At 34.4% G+C, this 26,955-nt stretch overlaps 1 protein-coding gene across 5 annotated transcripts in view; it reads left to right on the top strand.

Moving 5' to 3' along the window:
* LOC148620856 (thrombospondin type-1 domain-containing protein 4-like) overlaps positions 1 to 26,320 on the top strand; it is an 82,869-nt gene extending 56,549 nt beyond the window's left edge. For all 5 annotated transcript variants that reach the window (XM_088574694.1, XM_088574695.1, XM_088574696.1 and 2 more), the window contains 10 exons: positions 795 to 999; positions 6,226 to 6,401; positions 7,990 to 8,665; positions 13,978 to 14,107; positions 15,257 to 15,461; positions 16,565 to 16,735; positions 19,976 to 20,149; positions 20,451 to 20,636; positions 22,412 to 22,565; positions 23,419 to 26,320. In XM_088574694.1, the coding sequence (XP_088430820.1) occupies positions 795 to 999; positions 6,226 to 6,401; positions 7,990 to 8,665; positions 13,978 to 14,107; positions 15,257 to 15,461; positions 16,565 to 16,735; positions 19,976 to 20,149; positions 20,451 to 20,636; positions 22,412 to 22,565; positions 23,419 to 23,567 (2,226 nt within the window). In that variant the 3' untranslated portion in view covers positions 23,568 to 26,320. The remainder of the gene's footprint in view (positions 1 to 794; positions 1,000 to 6,225; positions 6,402 to 7,989; positions 8,666 to 13,977; positions 14,108 to 15,256; positions 15,462 to 16,564; positions 16,736 to 19,975; positions 20,150 to 20,450; positions 20,637 to 22,411; positions 22,566 to 23,418) is intronic.
* The last annotated feature ends 635 nt before the right edge of the window (positions 26,321 to 26,955 follow it).

Here is a 26,955-nt window from a genome sequence, read left to right as displayed (position 1 = left end):
TAGTCCTTTGTATATTTTTCCATTTCTTTCTGCGATGAAATTGAATAGAGGAAGACATTTGAAGATTTTGAGGAAAGGTCTATATCAAGATGTTAAAAGAATATGTCAACTGCAGTTTTAAGTGCCATTCTGTACAAGAATCACTCAATGGGTGGCACAACATAATTCTCAATTTCGTCTTTTGCCTTGAGATTAAATACATTCAATACATCTAGGAAACAATTAAGCAGAAAAGCTATTTAAATTTATCATGAAGCATCTGTGACGTAGATATTGTTTGACTGGTTATATAAGTGAGAAGTGCGAGAAAATTTTCCCGCCATTTTTCCATAATGCATTTCAACTAGATTTGACCTATCATTATCCTACAAAAAGCAAATTTTACAAGTACTTGGTTATTTCCGGAGGTTATCAGGTTAAATACTTGGTTAATACAATAAAATCTCTGCTTTTTTTCATGTGACAGACCTTATATACACTTTGCCTGATTTTTAGACGGGGAAGTACTTAATTAATTTGTACTTTTATCGATCCTACAAAATGATCGAAAGTCAAAGTTAAAGCCTTACGTGTTAATGCATCGGGCGAAAAACCATAGAGGAAACCGGTCTCGTCGATGCAGTCAGTCTATTCCCCTAGTCACCATAGTCATATTGGTTTCCGTTGATTTACTAACGTTTCATCATCAAAACTATGTCTTCTCAGAGTTCGATCTGTTTTATATTCCCAAGAAAATCAAAGATATTTTTTATCACTGAGACAAATGGATATTAATCAACATCTTTTTCTTCCAGAGAATTGGCTGTGATGGGATTGCCGGATCCGACGCCATTTTGGATCAGTGTGGAATTTGTAATGGCGATGGTTCTACCTGTCAGCTTATTTCTGGTATATTTACGAGGCGATATTTATCCTATGGCTACAACTTGATTAGCCGAATTCCCGCCGGAGCCTGCAACATCAACATTACTGAGATGTCAAGGAGTAGAAATGTATTGGGTAAGCGGAAACTCAGTCTCTTTTTTTCCCCATGTAATCGCCTGAATATCGCTGAAATATTGCTGCTCGGGCGTTAAACCCCAACAATTAATCTTTCCATGTACACGTATAATTTTTTTATTTGAACGTGTGCATTTATACACTATGGTTACATGTTTACTCACAGCTAATGCTTCGAGACGACCATTCCTTTATAGATGAATGATGAAAAATTACACTTGTGTTTATTTTTTTTCTTCACTTTATCCGCTTCGTTATTCTTCTTTTGTTTTGCAGGTTTACATGCAGTTTTTGCTGTTGGTTTTGTTTCTGGAAGTTTTTTTGTATTACAATTTCTTAAATTTGAACTTTTATCTCAAAGATAATTAACAATTAATAATTGTTTAGGCGAGGTTTTCTCTACATGATCTTTTTGTGACGTTATAACGTTAATTAATAAGGTCACATTCTACAAATATTTAAAATTATCACTTTTGACGTTTGAAACAGATTTTCACATCGTAACTCGTGGATTATCGGAAACCATTTCAATTTCAAATTCTAATTCCTTAGGACGACATAGAGATGCATAACCGACCTCTGTATTTTTTTTTTCATAATTAAAACTGAATAGTCCAATTTAAGTGACAAATTAGATATCAACTTGGCAACAAGGCGATTAGACTTTAAAAGCAAATAGAATTGTCACAGCGAAAAAGGTTACTGACACTTTGGCTGCTTGTCAACTTTATAAATGACCAAAATTGGGTAATTTAGACACAATATATTACTGAACTTCAAATATGTGAAATTACTATATACTTTATATGGTGTCATTTCGCTTACAACACACTGTTTAAACAGTACCATCAAACACATTGCATTTTTATTTTCTTTTAAGTTGACTTGTTACAAAATATGTGTAAAATTTCCAGTTACGCCTGAATTTTTTCGTTTCTGTGTTAATGTTTGTATATTAGGCATCAGATTTAAACCATCAAGTTCATTAAAATTCTTCATGAAATAATTTAAAACCAATATTTGTATACAGTAGCATATACAGTTTCATCAACTTTTTGTATTCTCGCTTGTTGTGGAGTTTGCAGTATTAAATTTCTTTAAGAGTCATTGTTTTTTTTTTTGTCTTTGGATGGTAATATGAGGGATCTATGACATTCGCAGTAGTAGACTGATGGACTCTGGCGCTCTTTGGAATGCTCATTTATCAAAATGAACCATGAGGTAGCACGCAATAAATTGTTTGTTTTTAGACACAAATTTTGTATACTTTTCTTCTCGTAAAATCAGAGCATACATGTAAGAGATGAATATTACATTGTGCATGTGGTACCGTTACTCGTTGAGTCAAAGCTACAGTCTTACATTACATGAAATTGTTCTCATAGATGATAATGTGGTTTGCATGATCGAACGGGTGACCAGATTCTTTTTCGAGAATAAAAGTGTCTTGAAAGCAAATTACATTGTATTTAAATTTGAAGGAAATGAATTTCAGTACTTATATAATCAAAAAGGGACATGTACATGTACATGATTAACTTGAATGTAATTTGGAAAGTTTTTTCTTATGTGGGGGAGGGGACGTTTTGAGGGGGGTTAAATTACACAGGAAGAGAGTATACATGCAATTGTCTTTATCCTAGGTCTTCGAACTACATGAACTTGTAATTCAGGTTTGTCACCTGAGTTACTAGTATGTTTCAATGTATGCCTAATAATATTATCCACCTCTAATCCCCAGTCAAGTCTCTGTGACCTAGCCAAGTATTTCTCGACTTATTTCTGTTATCATACGGATGTAGTCTAATGTTCAAATAAATGGAAATGAAATAACTGACCAAATGGAGGACAAAGGTTATCTGATAGCATCGTCCTTTAAAACCAATTTTTCGTTACTTCATCAATGTTTTCATTACACTTTCAAAGCGGAGAGTGACCATATGGAGTCAATCTTTCGGTGGCCGTACCATAAGGTGTCCATTTCATTTGTTTAGATTAGTACTTTATCTATTAAAATAGCATATCAGCGAAGTTGTTAGCGAGATATGTACTAAATGTTTTCAATTAAGGAGGCGAGTGTATGAAAAATTTTGATGTTTATATTACTATCACTAATATGGGTAATGTAATCGTATAATTAGGCCATTACACTCTACATATGATGAAGTTATACAAACTGAGTTTTCACCGCGGACGAAAACAAATTCATATAGACTCTGAAGTGCGTGTAAACGTTAAATTGGCGTTATGAAATGTATGTACATGTTTACAGCAAACTTTGAAATAATTAGAATTATTCAATTTTGTTCATTTGAATATCTACAAGTTTGTGAAGCTGAAATAATTATACTAGTAACTTCAGACTTCTGATTCTGTCAGATTTTCAGTTACATCAATCATTCGTATTGATTAACGATGTTTTCGATTGTCTATGAATTGAATAATAGACAACCGACGGGATATTCTAACATACTGAATTGAGCTATTTTTTCCTTAGGGTAAAAGGGGGGGGGGGGGTAAAGGGAAAACATTAAGCCCCCCCCCCAAAAAAAAAAAAAAGAAAATAACCAAAGAAAAAAACAAAAACAATAACAAAGACAAACAAACTAACAAACTGACAACAAAAAAAAGGAAAAACGGCGGGTGCGAATGTTCCTCACCAGCAGATATTGGATCGCAGATTCACATAGTGCTTAGAGCGATATGTACTGTTAATAGTTCGTGGATTTTTTTTTAATTATAGAAGACCATAAATTGCATAACAAAGTCGTAAATATCATGTCACTGTGAAATCAATTAGTTCACCTCGTTAACTACAAATCCGCCATACAAATGTGACAATTTCGTAAATAATTATACTTTAACATTCAACAAAATCTAATATTGGTACATTTGCACGAGAAAGCCCCGAAGTTACGTTTGCAATTGAAACACCATTTTTAAACAAATAAGAGAATTGATGTCAAACCGTTCGCATGTATGCTTAATTGATCATCTTGATTAGTTTTGGTCATCTTTATTCCAGTGTATTGCCAGTTTTTAAATTAGTTGCTATGGCAACAGGTTTATGGAATCGAGCTCTTACAAGAGTATTCAAACCCAATTGCTTCTGATAAGTGACTAATACAAGTAGAATGGATTGTCATACGTACATGTCACTATGTGACATCAACAGTAGACAAAGAATCCATACATGTACATGTACAATCAACAATCTCCATGTCCTTGTCTCTATATTAAATTCTTTCGATTACAACATTATATTCAGTGAAATATATTTATTAGTTCAGGAGGTAGATCTAGGGTATGGGACACAACCCTTACAAATCATCGGAACGTTTGAATTCAGCATTTAACATCAATGTCATGTAAGCATCAAAGTAACTTAGATTAATTTCATTCTGTGTCAAATGAAAGCTTAATAGCCCTTGATGAAATTGAATATGATACAAACATATCACTGACTTCATGAGTTATGTCCATTACCCTAGGTCTACTTCCTTAAACCGTTGTTCTGATTTTATTTTTTACTTGTGTTTGGTTCATATAGGGTTGATTCACAATAAGATGGACTTTAACATGTAGGCACTTCAAAGATTGCTTGGCCTAGAAAAGTTTTTTTTGTTTTTAAATACCGAGGGCTTAATTACATGAAGGACTGGTTTCTGAACAGACAAGTTGCTGTTTATTCACATATTTTAATTTACATTGTCCTGTAAGTTATTAATAGTTTAAATCCCGATTCCGACTCAAAGGATCGTTGGTTCTTCACGCCAGTTCTTCCAAGTTTCTGATTAGACAGGTTGTCGGTTATCTCGAATTTCAGATTAGTCAGGTTGTCGATTCTTCCACGTTTTTGATTGGACAGATTGTCGGTTATCTCGAATTTCAGATTTGTCAGGTTGTCAATTCTTCCACGTTTATGATAAGACAGGTTGTTGGTTTTTCCAAGTTTCTGACCTGCAGGTGATTGTTGTTTTGTTTTGTTTTGTATTTTTGGGGGGATGGGGGTGGGGGTGGGGTTTGGGGTTCAATTAAGACAAATTGTCAGTTTTTCCATATTTCTGATTAGTCATGTTTTGGTTTATTTCAGGCGTCTAATTGGACAGGTTGTCGGCTATGTCATGCTTCTGATTAGACAGGTTGTCGCTTTTTAAGTTTATTATTGCGCAGGTTGTCGGTTATTCCATGCTTCTGATTAGGCAAATTGTCGTTCATTCAGGTTTCTGATTTATAGACAGTTTATCAGTATGACTACATATAGAGTTTAGACAGGTTATAACTTTGTTCCGGTTTCTGTATAAACAGGTCGTTATTTATACGACCGCAAAAAAAAAAAAAAAAAAAAAAATGCGGTCGTATATTTTGGTTTGGCGCTGTCGTCGTCCGTAAACACTTGGTTTTTATACGATAACTTGAGAATTTGTTGGTTGATCTTCATAAATATATAGGTTGCAAACCATAAAGGAAAGGTTGGTTTTGATTTTAGGGGTTATACCCTCAACCGTTATGAATTATGGGCAAACAAAGGGGTCTAAAACAAATACAGTATTTTTATAGAATTCAACTATGTAACTCCAGTAAAAGATTATGAATGTCTATGATACTGTTCCACAATATTCATATCAATACCACTATGGTCAGAATTAGATTGATTTTGGGGGTAAAGACATTACAATGTAAGTGCCACACCTAAAAAAAATTCCTTATGAAAATCCCTGCCTGTATTTTTCAGTAAGATTTCAGATGTCTTTAAGGTTTTCGAATCATAAGGGGTCAAATGGGCCACACCCCAAAAAGATCGACTTTTTATGTTTTGGTCTGATTTTGAAAAGAACAATTCAAGTTTTGTGCTATATTGTATCCAAACCAGTTGTTGGATCTATAATGAACTGTAAGCCCCTATGCTTATGTGTGTCAAAAACTTGTATTGTGTCCACACTTACCTCAACTGTTCAGGGTTCGACCACGGCGGTCGTATCATGCTGCGCTCGGCGGCGAAGCTTTTTATTTAATTTCATTTACACGTAAGGCAGGTTGTCGATTTATTCTGGAATCTATCTAGTAAAGGGTTTTCATTGTTGACTTGTTTTCACATTTAAAAAAAAAAAAAAAAAAAAAAAAAAAAAAAAAAAAAAAAAACAACCTGTGTGATTTTGTGGGTGAGTTTCCTTTACATTTGTATTATTTATAATATTATTTATAATAATTTTGTCTTCATTACAGCTTTGAAAGTTACTAATGGTGACTATATTTTCAATGGCAACTACAGACTAAGTAGAGGTCATGCTTTTAATGAAGCAGGAACGACATTTAACTACTATAGAAACAAACGAGAGCCCGGATGTAGATCACAGTGCATCAAAGCGATAGGGCCAACAACAAAATCTATCGATTTAGAGGTACGATACAATAGTTTAAGGAATGATACACATATCAAATAATGAAAACATTCAATTTCCATATATATATATATATATATATATATATATATATATATATATATATATATATATATATATAAAGTCATATGCACAATATATAAAAGTCATATGCACAATAATGCGGCTATTGGTATTAGTGTTTGGATAGTTTTCATTCGAATACACGCTTCCAACATACTAATATTTTTCACACTGTAGAAGGGTTTGTATAACTGTTCATTGGTCGAGACCAAGAGGATCAGTGTTCGTAGAAGACTAATAATTATCCTCGACTCGAATAATATATTGCTTCAGAAATAGTTAATGATACGTAAAATCTTAATTTACAGAATTGTCAATACACAAAATTTAATCCGTTAAGTTTAACTATGGCAAATACATGTAACAAAGAACTGCAACTTTAAAACCTGTTGAATAGCGAATTGACTTGTATGTTTATAGCAAACATTCAAGGTATGTATGTAATTCTGTGAAATCTCTGCTGGAGGCTTGTTTTAAATTGACAACACGAGTGACAAGAGTGACATCATAACACATAAAAATATCAAAACGTCTTTACGGCTAGCTGAAAAGTCCAGGGTTAGTATATCATATATTTTTCATACGCGAATAAATCTTTTAAATTAAGTTACCACTATAGAAGGTTATTAGACGTTGTCGTGTGGTAATCGTAGATCTATTTTATTGCATATTCTGAAGAAACCAGTTTGCTCAGAATGTAATGATTTATTTTCTCGTATTAAGTCGAAGAACCTCTTCTTTAGATTCAGTTTCAAACTATGCACACAATATTTGAAATCAAGTCTGATTATGATATACAATGTACATGTACATGCATGTATAAAAAATGAAACCAAAATCTGCCCTCTTGCAGTTGTTGAAATGGCATAACTGACCTTTACCGTCTAGTCTCGAAGTTCTGAGGCGGACAATACTTGTTGTGTACTATTGCTATATTAGCTGCGGAGACCCTGACATTCAAAATATTGACATTAAATTCCCGTAGAATCTGAATCCTTTCTCGTCATCCAAGTTTGTATTTGTGCAAGAATCATTCAAATCCAACGGAACAAAATTTAACACGTATTATGTTCCCACGACAGACGCGGCGTACAGTCAGTTTTAATGTACTAAGGCATTGCTGTCGCGAATAAGGTTTTTTTATTTATCAAAACCAGTCCAAACTGGTGCAATGTATTTTAGTAATCATGCTGTAAGTGAGACATCATACATTTGTAACTCTTGAATTAATACGGCAGCTTAGAAAATTAGAAATCCGTCATTCTGAGCTTGCAACACAATAGGATATTATAGGAACTGCCTGGTTTCTACATTGACAGTCTCTAGAAATTTCTGAATACGACAGGGACAGTTTACGAACATTACGGAAGCAACCTTTCAACTTTGACCGGATCAGATTGAAAGCGAGAATTGCTCAAGATAAGCATACATGTATACCGGTATGTCTGTTGTGGGACATACCCGTACTTTCACATATAGAATTGCACTACATGCAGTAAAGATAATTCATTTTGTTTTTTTTCAGCTTTTGTTTTATCAAGTAAACACTGGAATTACGTATCAGTTTACTGTTCCAAATAATTTAACTGACTACTTTATGAGGAATATGATTCCAAACTTACGACAGCCAGCTCGGACTATGGGCTTACGCCGTACTCCAAATCAAAGTTCACATTCTCAGCGAAACGTTCATATGATAACAAATCCAAATGTGCTTAACAGACAAACGAATCATAATAGATATCAAAATACAAGACTAAGAAATCCATCATACCAGAATAGACCAAGCACAAATGTGAAAGACAATACAAAGATACCAGCGATGGATAGTACTTTACAAACTAGTGCCCTGCAACAGACACCTGTTGATCAGAGTTACCAGAAAGGAAGTAGCAGTCGATACTCATATTCAAATCAACTAGGAGTATACAAACAAGCTGCAAAAGGTGACTATGGGCAAAAAGTTTCTGAGTCTTCAAGAAATAATGGATATCCTGTTTACAGCCAAGGAATTCCGCTTTCTAAGACTGCTGACGGAAGGAATATTAACAGTGTACCTGTGGGAAACTTTGGTGGTGTTCCTCTTGGAGGAGGAACTGTCAATAAGCCTCCATTGGTAATAGCCAATAACATTCCAGACAGTAGGAATTATTTCTGGAGAATTTCTGGGTTCACAGAGTGTTCTAGAACATGTGGTGGAGGTAAGGCAATATACACTGATTTTGTGCTTTTTGTATACATCAACACAATACATGTATTTTTGTGCCCATGCGTCTGTTCGTCAGGCGTTTGCCTTAGGTCTGCTTAAAATCTTTGTTTTGTATGCAGATCAGTCGAGTCGTCGTGGAATATTGCAATGATATACTAAGGAGAAAGTTGAAACGAGGCACGTCATAATAGAAAGGCACTTAGTTCTTTTTTTTTACTAAATTCCATTACATGTACAATTATGTAAGTCATCCACAGAGGAATATTGCTACACGTGATTCAACACTACTTTTTCATTCAAGTTTGATTTGTCTTTTGCTATCGTGAAATTAATGTCCTCACAACCTGTCTAAACACATACATTTGTACCAGTCAAAGCCGAACCAAAATAAGCTGGTCAATGACCAACCTGCATTTGTATCTTGTTAAGTTGAAACTACATGTACCTCAACCTTCGAGTGCGTGACTGCTGCCAAATATTGTAAGCAAAAACGTAGTAAATATATTATAAAACTTACATTTAAGTACATGTACATGTTTAAGTTTAGAACTCTGTCCATCAGAACCATGATGACCATTTTGTACAAGTTTTGAACCGTTTCTTTAGGATTTCTCTCCATTTTCTTTCGGGTTTTCTGTGTTCTTTGATTTTTATTGTCGATCTCTTCTTTAACTTCGGTTTCCTCTGCTATAAGTATCATGTTCCTTTTCGTTAACCGAATTCCGGAGCTTTCGATTGGAAAGTTAGTTCTACGGTCGTCACTATGTCCTAGCTTATCATGACTGTTTCTATATAATGGCGAATGAACAACATTTGGCATAATAGATTTTCTTCCTCTTTCTTAATCTTCGGTGGTTATCTTGCTAGAAGCAGGATTGCACCTGGTCCATGCTCCCAGTTTTTTAGTGGAGTACGAGTTGTTCATTTGCTTTTGTTACATTGTATGTATTATTTTGGTTATTGTATGTTCTTTATTGCATTTGTCTGTTTTCCATGTCTGGTCTTTGTCCTCGGATTACATTCTTTTGATTTCCGCTAAAATCTTGCTTCCCTTTATTATTCTTTCTCGCATTTTTTGCACCAGTCCCAAGTCAAGAATTTCCGGCCTCTGTGCAGTATATATTGTTTATTTTTCACTTTCAGTTTACTTTTATGTTGCTAGAATATATAGGGGCAACTGCATATATTTTGCGGTACATGTACATGTGTATAATATTGGTTTGAGGCCAACTGCAGCCCGCCCTGTGCTGTGGGTTTTCTCGATGTTCATTGAAGGCCCATGGGTGGCCTTGAGCTGACATTTTTCATCCCGGTAGGACTGTTGTCCCTTTGAAATATTCACCAAATCCATTCTCTTTATAGTATTATCTTTCGTTTTTTGTGTTACAGCAACGTTTTCCTTATCTTCAGTTTTTATGTGTGTATGTAATCTATTGCATTCAGTACATTGTGCGTCTTTGTTTCCAGTTTTCACATTCTGGCCATATACATGTACTTGGATTTGACGTGTCTTAATTGTACGCGCTTCAGTATTTTATTGCATGCTCATTAATCCTACGTTTGCATAATGAAATTTTACGGGTTTGTGTTTCACAGAACTACAACGAGTTATTGGCGGTTTACTGAAAAAACAGTTACTTAATTTCAAGCGATATTAGTAATTTGTAAAAGGTATCATCAATAATCAATCGAGGTACAAAGAAAGACATGCAGACACTACGGCAAATAAAATCCAAACAATTTTAAATAATTGCTTTGATTTCCACTGAAAGTCGTACTAAAAGGGACTAGGGCCATTTGTTAAAAGCGTAAAATGAATGTTTTATTTTATCTAATCAAGGTTTTGTTCTAAATGTTTTATTTCTTTTACATGGGAAATGCATGTATTTTGTCAATGTTAACGTTTTTCATGTCTCCCCCTTTCGTCTGAAGTATGAATTACGCATTACAAAGCTATTCACCAATTTACAAAAAGTGCAATTTGGGGAGATTTTTATCAATCTTTAAGCTGTTTGAACTACGAGGTGATGTAATGGCACCAAGAGCGACTTACCCCTTGAGAGTTTTATAAATGTTTCTGCATTCAAAGAAAATTCATTTATGATAAACAGAATTGTAAAAATTTTATCTTTAATTCAACAATTGACTATTGTCGACTATCCTGTAATTGCACTTTTTGAAAATTAGATGAAAGGGCGTTTTTAATGACTTAGCATACTTAATGTTTAAAACATAATACATGTACATTGAAAAAGAACCAAGATAAACCGACTTAATTTCAATGTTTATATTCGCATGTGTCTTTGCTCTAGTACCATTTATTTTGAGTATAAAATAATTTAAAGACTTACATGTACACGTATATGCTGTACGTTGCACATTTTCACTCGCAACGTTGAAGTCGTTCCTTGTTATTTTCCATGTACTTGAAGAAGAACGGTTTGCTTATATTCTGCGTGGATTTTTTTCGATTGATTCAGAAATGCAGTTTTATATGGAATAAATATACATGTATATTGTATGACTAAAACATTCAATTTGTTACAGAAGAAAAAAGCTGCACAATGTTTCTGATAAATAATACGTGCATGATACTTTCAAATGAGCGTCAGTATTAGAGCCTTAAGTTTCAGTTCGGAATAAGAACCATTTCTCTCAAAAACTACGTCTATTTTGGATATATACATGTGAAAACATACAGCTAAGAATCATGCAATATGTGATACATGGCTGGAAAGCCTGCACATTTATATTTTTTACATTTTATTTAAAATGCTTAAGTAAACAGACAATTGCGTGTGGCTTTTCGTTGTTCATACGATATAAAAATTATATAGAATGTACTGTAGAATTTAAAATTAAGGGAGATAGCCCTGTAAATGACACTAAAATACAATAGAAACTATTGGATTTTCAATCTAAATTAACTTCTAGGAGCAGGCAGATTAGAATGAATGATAATACATATTTGATAATTTCTAGAAAACCAGATGACGCTTACCCTACCAGTGCACCTGCTCCTTGCTCCCAGTTTTTAATGGAGTCCGTGTTGCTCATTTACATTTGTTACTTTGTATGTATTATTTTAGTTACTTTATATTCTTTGTTGTGATTATCTGTTTTCAATGTGTGGTCTTTGTCCCTGGATTACACTCTTTCCGTTAGAATCTTGGTTCCCGTGAGTTCTCTGTCATAAACCTATAAAGCAACTTAATAACAACAATAACTTAAATAAAAATGTGCATCCTTTTTTGAGGTGTATCACATATTACAGAATTTGCATGATACTTAGCTGGAGTACTACTTAAAACAATAAGAGAATAAAACAAACTCAAAAAAAGCAGATTGCTATTGAAGTTAACTGGCCTAAAATAGCTCAATAAACATTTGCAAATATTTTAAATATTAACAAAATATTTTCTTTTTCAATGACGAAGTTAATTCTATCATAATTATATTTTTCAGTTACTAAAAGGTACAGAGTATCTTAGTAAACAAAATGAACGGTGCGTTTAGCAGGGACAATATTTCTAAAAACAAGTACCCTTTAAACTGCAGTATTCCGATCAAGAACACGATTTAAACCCAGGGTGGGACTAATAGATTTCTTGGTCTATTGAGAAGTTTAAATTGCTTTTCCGTTTAGCCACATTCCACATCCTATCGATATGCCATATTCAATAACATGCTGATATGCACATAAATTATTTGGTAAATTTAATATATTTTTTATCAAAAACTAATGACTTCACTCAATAGGATCAATTTCTTAGGATGGCACAACAGTATAAGATAGGTCCTATTTCATAATGCTAAACTCGTTATCAGGGACCCGTTTGGAATGTTTCAGTCCTTTTGATTGATGATATGAAGTGCACCGTGTTAAACTGATATCTAATATCTATTTTTATGTACTTTAGATAGAAGCTTCTTTAGAAATAGCATGGCATAGTTTGAATTTGTCCTCTTCGTAGCGTCTCGGACTTTTTGGCACTTTACACTATCCGATAAATGCAACAAGGATAAATCAAAATGGTACCGAATACTACACTAGTGATATATTTATTATGTAAATATAATAAACATAATGCATAATGAACTAGCGTTTGGAATACTTAAAAGGTCACATTGAAATCGAAAGATACGTGTACATGTACAAATGTACAATTCCTTGAACAATAGTAAAAACGAATGTCAAAAACGACAAACCAGCGGCGGATCCAAAAGGGGTAGATGGTTTCAGTGGTTGATCCCTTGTTTTGGATCTTTTAGTGTGCAAAACCATGGTAAAAAGAGCAAATTATATTATTGACCTCACTGTCCGAAGACTTAAGATAAATATGGGAGACAGAAACATTTAGAAACCGAATGAAAGCACACGCAAAATTAAAGGATGATTAAAATGTTACTCATACTCCTTGCAAAGAAAGTTTGGGGTGTACAGAGTTTTGGACCTATGTGTCCGTCTGTCTGTCCAAACTATTTTCTTAGTGTTTTGCAGCATTTCTATTAAACTTTGTAGAATGTAATATAACCGCATGATAATGAGCATACTGTCAGAAAGTTATGGACTAAAATTGTTGAAATAACGGCTGATGAACTTAGGCAATTTTTCAGCAAAACAGTCTGATGCGTTGTCCGCAGCTCCTCCTTAACGACTTGCTGGATTGAAATGAAATTACTATTTCAGTGTTAAATTACTATTTTGTCAATAATTTATGTTTTGGGACAAATTGTAGAGATCACAGCTGTTAGAGGTAAGCCTTTTTCATCAAAACTTTGTCTCAAGTGTTGTCCGCTTCTCACCCTCAAACAGCTTGCAGAATTTTTATGAAACTTAATGGCGTGTTAATTAACCATATTGAGATGAGCATTTTTTCAGGAATTTATGTTTAAAGAAAATTTGCAGTCATATTCTGTCATTGTATTGTATATTGTCAAAGAATATAGATTGTGTAAATGGGAGCTAATTGTGTTAATATATCAATGTTAATTGTGTGTGATTTTCCCAGAACTTTAGTCTATCCACCATAAAAATGTTGTCCAATCTGAATCGTGTGTCCACTTGTCCGCATATGTACAGGGTCCTACCGGCTGCGGGGGTATTAGTCATGTTATGGTCAATGTGGGCAATGTCTAGTTCATAATTGTCGATTGCCTTTGCATGATGATATATTAAGGTAATTCGAATTCAGATGCTTATATCGATGCGGAATAAGAACACAATATACTGCAATGACCGGAGTGATCACAAACCATATGATAACTTTGGGAAGTACTGCATTTATAGTCTACATTTTTCAGGACTGCAAGATACAAAAATTATCTGCTTGAAGAAAGACACCAATGTCATGGTAACGGACTCCAACTGTGATCCAAGACTTAAGCCGGAGACACAGGTGCTAAAATGTAATAAGAATATATGTCCTCCAAAGTAAGTAGTCTAGTACGATGTTAAGGTGTATTGCATTTGTAGTCAATTTATCGGGAGCTTCGTGCCTTCACTGATTATATTGGGTAAACTAGCCTTACACATATACATGCATGCAATTACATGGGTCGTACATGTATTTACTGCCCCGTGCAGGTCCGGATGTTAAAAGAATAGGCCTGCAGCAGCGCTAAGCTTGTCGTATAAGGCGACTAAATAGTGCTCAGAAACATAGCCGGGGGCTAGGCGCTCTGCCCACAGAGCAACTGAGATGTGTGCCCCAGGTGGTGGAATGGGGTACCCCTGGCGTGTTGCATGCTGGGGTTGTCAGGCTATAATACGGAAAACCTGACCGCAAACCATAGTGGTGCACCGTGTTGGGAAAGATGCCACGTTCCTCGCACGTTAAAGAACCCTGCTGTGGTATTCGATAGGAGTAGGAACCATAGCGCTCCGTCACAGGAGGCTAAATTGCCCGACTTTACCCATCCCTCCTTTTAGCAGTGGCCATCAAAGTTTGTCGACCCTATTGTCCTTGTGTCCCATCCTTTTTTTTCATTTCATGTTCATTGTCTGAATATAGCTGAAATATTGCTGCTCGGACGTTAAACCCCAACAAACAAACATGTATTTACTGGACAATAATCATCTTTTGTATTGTCAGGACATTATGCCTTTTCCTATATATTTATGGTATAGTGTACATGTACATGAAGTTTTGGTTAACAAGCTGAACTTTCAAAATACACGTACGTGTAATACTATGTACATGTATATATGTTCCCGGTATTTGTACTTCTTCTGCTTCCAGTACATGCATTTCCAGTACGACATTATTTCTGTAGAAACTGAGGTACAACACTTGTCAATTAACATGAAGGAACACAATAAAAACCAGCGCATGATCATATTAACTGTATCTTACTTGAAGCCGAAAAGTTTTGAGAGAAATATGAGTCATACTGTTACATGTACTTTATACCTACATATTGCTGTTAAATATATTACTGACTGAATGAAAATGCTTTCTGAAGAATAACATATCGGAAAGACATCAAATTATCATGTTATTATTTAATTATACGCGTGGGAGTAAATTGTATGATGATTGAAACATTGTTCTTATTCTTTAATAAATGTAACTGTTTTCAGTTGGGATTCTGGTAATTGGTCAGACTGTAGTGTTAGTTGTGGACAAGGCATGCAGACAAGACATGTTCTCTGCAAACAGCTGATAGACGCAGACCTCCACCCGGAAGTACCGACAAATAGATGCGACATGAGAACGAGACCAGAGTCTGCCCGAAGTTGTAGTCCTAAACCATGTGCAGAATGGAGCCATGGCAACTGGAGTGAGGTTATTATCATTCTGACAATAAGTAGTTATCCACGGAACTACAATGGGAAAATATGTGAAGTAAAATAGGATATATGGTATAGCAGAGGAATATGATATAATGTGAACTCCAAAAAGAAATTGCGAAAAAATTCAAATCTTTTTTTTCCTTGTACAACAGCAACACAAACCCCTAAACCATTAAATTCTGTAACTCTAGCAACACAATTTATATTGCCTGAACACTGCTTTTCACTGGCTAAATGTTCTAATCTCTCAGGGGAACTGTCAGAAGAGCCAAATCTAGGACAGTTCTAATCTCTCAGGGGAACTGTCAGAAGAGCCAAATCTAGGACAGTTCTAATCTCCCAGGGGAACTACCAGAAGAGCCGGCTCTATCTAACCTCTCAGAGAACTACCAGAAGAACCGGCTCTAGGACAGTTCTAACCTCTCAGGGAACTACCAGAAGAACCGGCTCTAGGACAGTTATAATCTCTCAGGGGAACTACCAGAAGAACCGGCTCCGGGACAGTTCTAATCTCTCAGGGGAACTACCAGAAGAACTGGCTCTAGGACAGTTCTAATCTCTCAGGGGTAATGTCAGAAGAGCCAGCTCTAGGACAGTTCTAATCTCTCAGGGGAACTGTCAGAAGAACCGGCTCTAGGACAGTTCTTATCTCTCAGGGGAACTGTCAGAAATCTAGAACAGTTCTAAAAGTGTCATAGAAAAGTTCTAGAGCCAGCTATTATGAAAGTTCTACTAGCAGAACCGGCTGTACCAAAAGTTCTATTAATAGAGCCAGCTCTTCGGGCTCTACGAGAACAGTACTACTAGTAGAGCCGGCTCTGCTAAAACTGTCATAAGAGCTGGCTCTAGAACTGTCTGAGAACTGTTCTAAATTTGTTATAGAATTGTTAGATAGATTCTTACAGTTCTTGGACAGTTTTTTAGAGATTAGAACCGATCTCACCTGTAGCTATATACATTTATCCACAGCGCTAACGCTAACACTTCCAAAAAAACCCATCTTTTACAAGTAGATTTTAAAAAAAAGATGAATTTATCAACAAAACAGTAGAATATCAGACACAGTACAATTCAATTTTCATGTCAATTTTTCAGTGTTCTGTCAATTGTGGACGTGGGAAACAGAAGAGAGAAATATTCTGTCAGCACATAAATGGACACAACACATCAGATTCGGAATGCACCGGACCCAAACCCCACTCTAAGAAGTCCTGTGAGATGGGACAATGTGCTGTTGGCTGGTTATACTCTAAATGGTCAAGAAGGGTAAGAACATGATGAAAAACATTAAATGGTTAATGCACGGGTAAATTTTAATCAAGTGGTTGGATAAAATTCATTTGGATAAGACGTCTAGATACATGGAAGCATTTACATGTACATAGGAAAAATTGCAAAGTATGTTTTTCATGCATGACTTGTATGTTTTGAAAACATCTGAAATCATATGTTTCTCATATGTTTTTCATATGTTTAGGACCATCATGAAAAACGCACGAAAAACACGAAAAAGACTAACAAATAATTAAGGAAAAATGTAGATAAATATATGTCTTCCACGGGACTTCGTTTTGAAAATGTAATGGCTTTCATATATTTAGAAAAACGTTGTTTCCATGTGATTTTATACGCACAAAACATACATTTCCATATAGGTCATAAACATATGTTCCATATGAAAACATATGTTGCAACTTTTCCTGTGTTCTTAATATGCCTTTTGTCGTTTGACTCCAATGATAATTTATTGGATTCATGTATTTTACATAAACAACCCTTTGTAAAAGCTTGCATGAAAGAAGAACAATACTTGCTCTCAAAATGGTTCGAAGCATAAGCAGCAGAACAAAACAAAACACAACTGCACCGCATAAATGCTGGTCAGCGTTGCTTCCTCCTTTCTGTGCATGTACATGTAGTAGAAATTTATTTTATTCATGTTGTTCTGTTTAGATGCAATCTACCGCTAATGCTAAATACTTCGTTGTTTATCGAACATAATTACATGTTTGTATAAATAAAGCTGTCAATAATTGTACATTATTTGATGTCCAAAATCAGAGGCTCACTAGTCGGTATGGTGTGTCCGTACCCAGCTCGAAGACCAAAGATGTATCTCCTATCGTTGTTTTCGTCGTGTATTAGCACACCTTAAAATAACACGAGCGGTTCGCTGTAAATGAGTATATAATGTTGAAGTGCATCCACAAGCTACATTTCATACCAGTACAACAGAATCATACATGTACATATACCTCAAACAATTTTTTGATTGTCTTATTTACATGTATATTTTTCTTATATTGCTATACATGTTCTTAATTTTTTTAGTAACCGTATCAAATCATCTGTCATGTTTTTTTTCTCGTTTTTTTTCAGTCTGTATTTGCTTTCTTGGATTCTTGTTATACGATATGTTCTATTTTAATTGAATTTCAATTTGATAACGTACATTTAATGAAGCCAAAAATTACTCGGTTTTCTCATATCGTGCTGTCAAGTAGAAATACATATAGTTTGTTTGAAATGCTTGCGAATCTTACATTTTAGAAGTGAGTACTTGTAAGTCTTCCGTCTTTATTGAACAGTTCAGAAGAGAAAATGCCGTAATGACATTTTAATTTATTAGAGATTTTTTGTAGGATCAATATCCCGAGGTCACTAGATAGTTTATTTGACAAGATATGGGATAAAAACATTTAAGTTATACAATATTTAAGTTGTCTTACTATAGAACATTCCTGTATTGTATCCTTCCTGTGTTGGCAAATATTTTTTTCACACGTTCTAAAAGCACACACACACACACACACACACACACACACACACACACACACACACACACGTTTTTCCTATAATATATTATGTAATATGTCTATACCTTGCTGGTTTGCTGGTTATTTCTTCACTGAGTCGATATTCAGGATTAAAAGTATTTATTATAGCTTAACTAAGTTGCTTCTCTTTGGTCGATTTACAAAGCTACTGTCTGTAAGACGGATTTGAATGGAAGCCCTTTGGTACAAATGAATATTACGTAGATTTTTTTTAACTTGTTATAATAACAACCAAGCAAACTTGTGATATCAGTTAAGCTTCTGACAAAATAGATTTTAGTTCAAATCTGCCTGATTCTAAAACTTAGCTTTACATCCGATTGGTGTGGTCCGAGACGCTTCTATGCATGTACATCTCCCGGTCATAAAAATATTTTGTATATTTTTTCCTTGATAAAATTGGAAGATATTTCTTGTTGAGGAAAATTTTTGTGCTATGATAATCTATATGTAAATTTCACGCTGTTTTTGTTCTTTATTTGAAATTTATTCGTCTTAAAAATGAAGTGCCCAGCGGCTTCTTATATATGCAAAGTAACAACTTTATTGACAAAATACAAATCTGCTTATTTGTAACTATATGTGGCTCACTTGAAGATTTACTTCGCTACGGGCTACGACGAAAACTATAATCTGCGCCCAATAAACCTTTCAGAACAAAAACCACCGTGACAGTTTGATGTAATCAAAGACGTGTTTTATTTAGCATAAAAAGCTACCGAAGTTTCCAGTAATCTAATCTCCAGGATCTATTGACGTTGTTTTGAAATGATATGAAACTGCACAATACGAATTTCCTTAAATGATGTACTAACGAAGCTTGTTAAATGCATTTTATATATGTAGAATGTAAGACCAGAACAATGAATGCCTAAAATTATTCTGAGGAAGTCGAGAAGTACATGTAGACAATTCCGCAAGTGCGAAGGCGCTGTTTCGTCTTTGAATACGTGGATAAATACGATTTTATATTTATTTATTTATTCAGTGATAATTTTGAAACTATTGGCTGTGTAGAAATGTAGAACTGTATTAAGCTTTCCAAGAAGAAAGTCTCACACATTCTTCTCACCGAATGAGACTTCGCCGATAGCAACATGGCGATGCACAAAGAAACAAAGAATGAGATCCGCCCATCATAGGCATAGCCTAAAATCTTGTTAAACGTATTATTGCTGAACTAAAACTGATCCTGTAAAAGGAATCCTGTGCAAATAAATTTCATCTTCTAAGCATACAGGTTCGTCCGTCTATCTGTTTTTCTTTCGATGATTTTTTGGTAACTTTTTTTTTTCAAAACTTCATATATTAAATACAGCCATTTAGACCGATGGGGTATTCTTGTATTAACCCAGGTTTATATAGCTTTTACTTCTCACATGTATTTTGGAATAAGTAAAAACAATTGAAAAATTTCTCAAAGAAGACCGGTTATCTGTTTTTTTTTTGTATATGGGGTATATAACGAGAATGCAATAAGTGTATCAATGATTACGTTTGGACCTTCCTGTTCTGATTATTTTCGTGTGTTGGTTTATTTGTTATATATCTATCCAGTTTGTACTTTCCTCTGTGAATTTTCTTTCTCTTTATATTTTATTTTAGGTCCCACAGACAAATATCCAATGGTTATTCAGTTATCTGTATTACCTGTATTGTTCCATTGCAGTGTTCGTCAAGTTGCGGAACTGGTGTCGTTACCCGGAAAGTTTACTGCGCAGCCGCCGATGGTACTCCTCTGCCAGAATTCAAATGTTCTAAGAAGTCTAAACCTAAACAGAAAAGACCTTGCCGGAAAAGGATACCCTGTGGAGGTATCTGGTTCGAGGGACCATGGTCGAAGGTATTTATATCGTTTCTTTTCTGCAAAGTCGATGTTTTAATCTTCAAGTTTATTTTTTTACAATGAAAAGTCAACTAAGGCGAAACAGTTTGCAACTTAAGTATGAGAAACCAATGCTGTCTATCTAATAGACCATTTCGTGTCATCTATGGGTTAATCGATGAACATGAGTGGAACATGCACAAGGGAAAATTTACCCACGGTTACCTCGCGGAAGTATGTTTCATCGATCATCGACCTAACATGATTGGGTATACATGTATTTTCGTACTTAATACCCTTTCCTGCATGTACATTTCAGTGCTCTGTGACATGCGGTGAGGGTGTAAAAAAGAGGGATGTAGTTTGTATGAAAAGATTTGGCGAAAGCATCATCAGTGTCGTCGGTGATGAAAACTGTCTGACAGACAATAAACCATCTAGTACCAAACCATGTAAAGGGCTACCTAAATGTCAGTCAGAATGGTTCATGTCATCCTGGTCAAAGGTACTAGTTTATTAATATATTATGGAGTCGTTTTAATTAATATATATATTTTTTTTAATTTAAAAAGGGGAGATAACTCTTTCTATGAAATATTAAAACATTTTACATGTACTATAAACTCATTGGTTTGAACCTTTGATAGATTCCAATTACTAAGCTGTATGTACTTTCTTTTCTACATGACGTTTTCTATGCCAATTCTAGAAAGAGCACAGCTTATGCTTGAGCACAGCTTAGCATAAGCCGCTTCAGATTTAGAAATAGTAACCTTTCCGCAAGCCCAAGACTGGCTATTTTTTGGCAGGGCTGGCTAATTTTAGCAAAAATTTATATAGCCATATGGTAAATATATTGGAAAATTGTATTCGGGACTGGCTAGAATTTGAGTGAGTTTCCTACCCTGTTATCATAAGCTATTATTATTTTTGGCCATTACATGTTTCAAGTGGTGACCAGTATGCCGAGTTCCTAGAATGGCTATAATAACTTACAAATACATGTATTAATTGCTGAGCTAAGGCAACATATGCACATAGATTAAAGTGGTCATTTCAAAAGTTTTACGGTCGTCACTCTGACATGATTGATCCATATCTAGTTTCCATTTACATTTGACCGGTGACCTCCAGTTGTCAAACATATGTAGATGTCAGTCCTCTTTCTTCGGACTTTACTTTCATAAAGTGACGATGCCGGTGTCTTGTTAGAAGCAGAAAATGCTCATCATTATGGGGCGTGGGAATCTGGACCAGGTTTTACTGTTGTTCATGTTGTCTGTTTTTTTTTCTGTGTGTACTTATAAACCCTTTTGTATTGTGTGGTAACTGTGTTCTCACGTGACTGCATGCTCCCAGTATTTTGTGGAGTCCAGGTTGCTCATTTACTTTTTTCTTTGTGAGTATTACATTGCTTGTTTCATTTACATTTTTGTGTTTATTTTCCCTGTCTGTTCTATGTCCTTGCGATAAAAAAAAAATATTTTCTTTTGATTTTTGCTCGTCTTGGTTTTATTGATCATTACTCCTTTATACATTTCTATCCGTTGTTTTCAGTGTTGTCTTATTTTTCTTGTGTGTTAATTAGTTGATATAGTTGATATTTCGAATTTCTCTTTCAATATATAAAGAATGAGGTTTATATCTACTTTATATGTTAGAATATTACTATATAATATGTAATTATGTAACTGGCTTTACAGGTACATGTATCATGGCTTTAACAAAAAAAAAAGAAAAAAAAAGAAAAAAGAAAGAAAATAAAAAACGAACAATGTATAATAGGATAATTAATTGGGAAGAGTGAATTACCAATATATTATTATCACGAGTGCCGAAGAACGCCTTTAGATTTAACGAGTTTGCGGAACTTGTTCCGCGCTCGAGTTAAATCTTCTAGCGTTCTTGACGCGGATGGTCATATTTTGGTTAAATTGATTATCCTATTTATTGTATAGATTTTTTTTAATAATCTATCGATATTATCAGCATGAATTTTAAATTCTGTGATTGGCGGATTGATATCAAAGTTGTGACGTTTTGGTCCGAGAAAGTCCAAATGTGAAATTACCGAATTTATCTATAACTCTGTAAATTATCGAAATTTATTACACTGGGAAGTTCGTAGTGGGAACATTCGATAAAAGTTACACTGTTACATGTATCTATAAAATAATGAATATTCTTAAATAAGGCTCTATTTTCTGGCGCTGCTTTAAGCATTCTATTTTTTATCGTTTCAACTTCCAATTGTTCACAAATACAACTTGTTATTTGCAGTGTTCCAAATCATGTGATACTGGCACCAGGACCCGATACATCAAGTGTCTCGATCAAGAACTTCGCCCAAGTTCGACTTGTCCAGCGGACCTACGTCCATCTAAACGGCACATTTGTAACACAGCATCATGCGACCTTCCTCAGCTTGATGAAGGTTTGTTTTAAAGAACTGACAAAAGAAATCCTTAGCTGAATATTGGAACTTTTTACTAAGTGTTTGAAAACAGCAAGGCCACGCAAAATGTCTGTATCACTTAGACTTTGAGTATACTAGGAAAACAATTACTTTTTACGGCACTTCTCTGTTTTCACTTTGAAGTTAAGGAGGTAGACCTAGGGTAAGGGGTACAACTCTTAAGAATCATTGGAACGTTTGTATTCAGCATTTTACATCAATCTTATGTAAGCATCTAATTAACTTGGATTCTTATCCTGTTTAAAAACGAAAGCTTGAGACGCTTTGGTGAAATTGAATATAATACAAACATGTCATTGATTTCATGAGTTACGTCCATTACCCTGGTCTACCTCTTTAAGTAGTGTTTCGTTTTTATTCTAGAAACAACATTGCCAAATATCTGTGGCAGCATGCCAATATATCGTAGAGCTTACACAATGCATGATTTCTTCATCGCTTATATTGGCTAATTGTGAGGAAATGCTCATGCTACGAGAAGAGAGTATTTTTAAATCATAAAATTTGATAAAAAAATATCGTTTTCAAAATCAATTTAGTATACATTCTTTGAATATTTGCTGTGTTACTGTGGTGAAAATCTCTATTTGACCCTCTTGTATTCTTCTGGCTCTCTTCTCTGTGATGTTTACAATGGATTTACCACAGGTTCTATATTATGTAAGTTTCAAAATTAAGGCAAACAGCTTATCACAACATTTATTTTTTTTGTGACTAAAATTGTATTTTTTTTTTTTGGCACAATTATTAAACATTTCATTAAGCTACAATCACGACCACAAAATCATTTCCATTTTTTATCTCTTTCCAGATCCAACATGTATTGACAAACTCCCCAACTGCAAACTTGTACCTCAAGCAAAGATAGAACTCTGTGATTATTCATTTTATAGAACAGCATGTTGTCGTTCATGTAAGCAACGAGAATATAAAACACACTTTAACGAGACAGGATCATGACAAAATTGATCGTTAGTGACAAAGACAGATAACGGTGATATTCAACCGGAAGTTGCAGATCCCGGTCCCCAGGAAATGCTAGGAGAGTTTAGGTACTATAGCAAGCAGCATACAGACACCGATTAGATGTGGAACTCGTCCAAAACATTTCCTGGGTTGTATTAGCATGGCATGGATGTATTGACATCATATTTGATGTATAGAGGCGAATTTATCGATGTTCTATTTTTAGTATTGTATTTTATGAACGAATCGAGACTGTTACTTTTCCTCTTTTCGATTGGTTTGATATCTTTAATGTTATACAGTGAACCCCGTTTAAACCAAACCCGTGTCGGTTTGTACAGGCATTTGGTTTAACAAAGGTTCAAAATACATTTAAGGAGGTAGACCTAGGGTAAGGGACATAACTCATGTAGTCAGTGATATTTTGGATCATATTCAATTTCACCAAAGGCTATAGAGCTTTCATTTGACACAGAGTGAAATCAATCTAAGTTACTTTGATGCTTACATGACATTGATGTAAAATGCTGAATACAGACGTCCCAATGATTTTAAAGGGTTTTGTCCCTTACACTAGGTCTAACTCCTTAAATGTATATAAAAGGGTTGGTATAGTGTCTGGTTTGACAGATTTTAGGTTTATTCAGGGTTCGGTTTCGACAGGCTTCACTGTATAAGGTTCTTTTAAAGTTATAGATCTGCCTCGCCTCGATTCAAAATTGACGGATATTGATTGGTTAGTCAGCATTAATTTTACATGTATAACCACTATGTTAAGATTTTGATTTTCACGAAAGACAAAATTTTGTTTTTGTCAAAAGAAGACTGTCCTTTCACCTCTATGACCCTTTTTATCCATCTGTTTGCAAGTATGAGTTCTTTAATGACATCTTTGATTTGTTTGATGAAAATCAAAGCAAAAAAAATCTAAAAATAGTTCCAAGCATTTTGCTCATCATATTGTTATTTATGAAAATATTATCAGTAGCAGGGTATATATACAGATAATCACATGAAGCTTATTTCGCCACTAGTATTTGAATATACATGTACGTATAGTTCATTCAAATGACGAAAAGAAGGATTGTGCATGCGAACTTGCATGTACATTCAGTGATCAGGCCTGTGTTTCATAGAAAATCTCAAGTTAACAATTTCATCACGTCCGGAGTATTTCTTCAAATCTTCAGTTTTAAATGTTCTGATTGGTCGAAGTTTGAGCTCAGGAGTGAATTTAGGAAATTCTCAATTTGAGAATTTTTATGAAACCGGGCACTGTAAAAGTATCATATTTCTGTTTTTAAATGAAAATATATATACATGTAACAGTATAGAATATTTTAATTATGTCAACACCAAAGGTTCCTTGTTTAAAATACAATTACTTCCTGATTTCTGATATAATTGATGATGTTGACATTGTCAGAGTTCATGCGTTCGCTTGTGTCCCTCGGATCCCTTGACAAATATAATGTAACAAAGTAACAAAATGATCTGGGTTTCTGTTAAAAAATATTAGTAATTATACTGGTTATTATTGATACAAGGGGTATTGATACTAAATGGCGATCACAGAATGACGTTAAAATTACAATTTTACATGTTTACTTAAAAGTAAATTTGTTTTGAAAGTTCGGTAAATGAAAACAAATAAGACTTTACTTATTTAGTTTTTCATGTGGATAGGAAGGTTTGAAAAGACGCAACAATTATCATGTACAATAATATTCGATGCCATGGCCAATCCAAGTTGCAAGAGAGAAGATACACGCGGGGTCTGTCTCTATTCTCCATGGAAAGCAATTCTGAGTGTAAGCCCAATAGTAGTACATGTATGCATTATCTACGGTAACTGATACTTTTAAGAGGGCGTCCACGCAAAAACCAGGCAGTGGATGGCACATAACAAATTCTGTTTTCATAAATTTTCATCTGTTTCACATCGAAAATGCATCCTTTCTCAGAGTTGAGTATTAGATTTGGACTGTTAAAGAGAAATGAGTTACATAGAAAAGATTTGAATTCATTGAAAAAGGGAGATAACTCTTTCATTTTGTGCAAAATTTGGTTGCTTTTTTGTGGAACTAGAAAATCATTTTCTGAGCCATCCATTGTCAACAAATCTTTTTACTATTGGACATATATATATATATAATACTAACATTACATGCGAACAAAAAAAAATTCGTGGGTTAAAATTTACCATGTTCCATCCTTATAAGAACTGCCTAGTTTTTAAATGAACAGTCACTTAAACATTTACTGATCATTGGACCTGTCAGGACTTGTACATGCTCAATATATGACTGCGCTAACAGATCAGTAAATTTCTTCTTCGGTTGAAGCAGAGAAATATTTTAGGAGGGCGAACGATTGAGTAATTCATTCCGGAAAAAATATTGAAACAATATGGCATTCATCTGCCTCTTTTGTTTTGGCTGTGAAATGCTTTAACCAACTTCCATTCACTAGGGCCACGTTACTAGGGCAAACACATTTGTAATAAGAAGGGCAATATATATTTCAAAACTTTATTTTATTATTTTTTTCCACAATTCATGTCTTTTGTGTATTTTGCTAAAATAGCATTATTGTATCTGTTTGCTAATTTGATGTGTGTCGAATGGTAAATATGTAAATTATTATTGTGTACTATGTATATTCTACGTCATCATTACGTCAACATTCATGACAATCATTACTGTAATAATTGTTATACATGACAAATAAATGTGTTCAACATACTGTTTCGGGAGCAATATTTGGTAGAAAAAAAATCAAACAAGCACGAACTTCCGGTTTGGTATGTTGTCGCCTTACGATAATGTATAGCTAAAATACGTTTGGCATCCATGAAAAGAATCAATGAGAAGTTATATCGTTTATTTCAGGGAGCTAATTGATGCTTCCAAATCTTCAAACACAGTAAAATTATCTCAAATGCAACTTTCAAATGACTACGAAATCTTAAATAAAAAAGTTTGCGGATGATAAAAAAAGGAGGCGATTAATCGTGTATTAAAAACACAGGGGCTTGCTTTCATGATCGAATATGCAACTCCACTAGCAAAATAACCTATACAAGAGTGATCCCATATTTGGGGGTGCCTCGCTTCCACTATTTTTTTTCAAATAAAATCACTGGACAAATGATGAATCAAATGAATAACAACACAGGTATTACCATCAAATACTTCTAATTAAACCAACACAATAATTTGAACATTCAAACTCCATATTTCTACAGCGGCTTTGACCGAAAGTGAAAAGAAACCACCATTTTGAATGTTTAATTTGGCTATTTACACATCAGAATTAAGGAAAAAAGACAAGACGTTCCAAATCATGTTGGTGCACTGATTTATAATGTTATTGAAATGCC

Source organism: Perna viridis, chromosome 3 (genome assembly GCF_037379345.1).
Source record: "Perna viridis isolate PV_CMFRI_1.1 ecotype Kerala chromosome 3, ASM3737934v1, whole genome shotgun sequence".
NCBI classification, from domain to species: Eukaryota; Metazoa; Mollusca; class Bivalvia; order Mytilida; family Mytilidae; genus Perna; species Perna viridis.
This window is presented reverse-complemented; position numbering and strand designations above follow the sequence as displayed.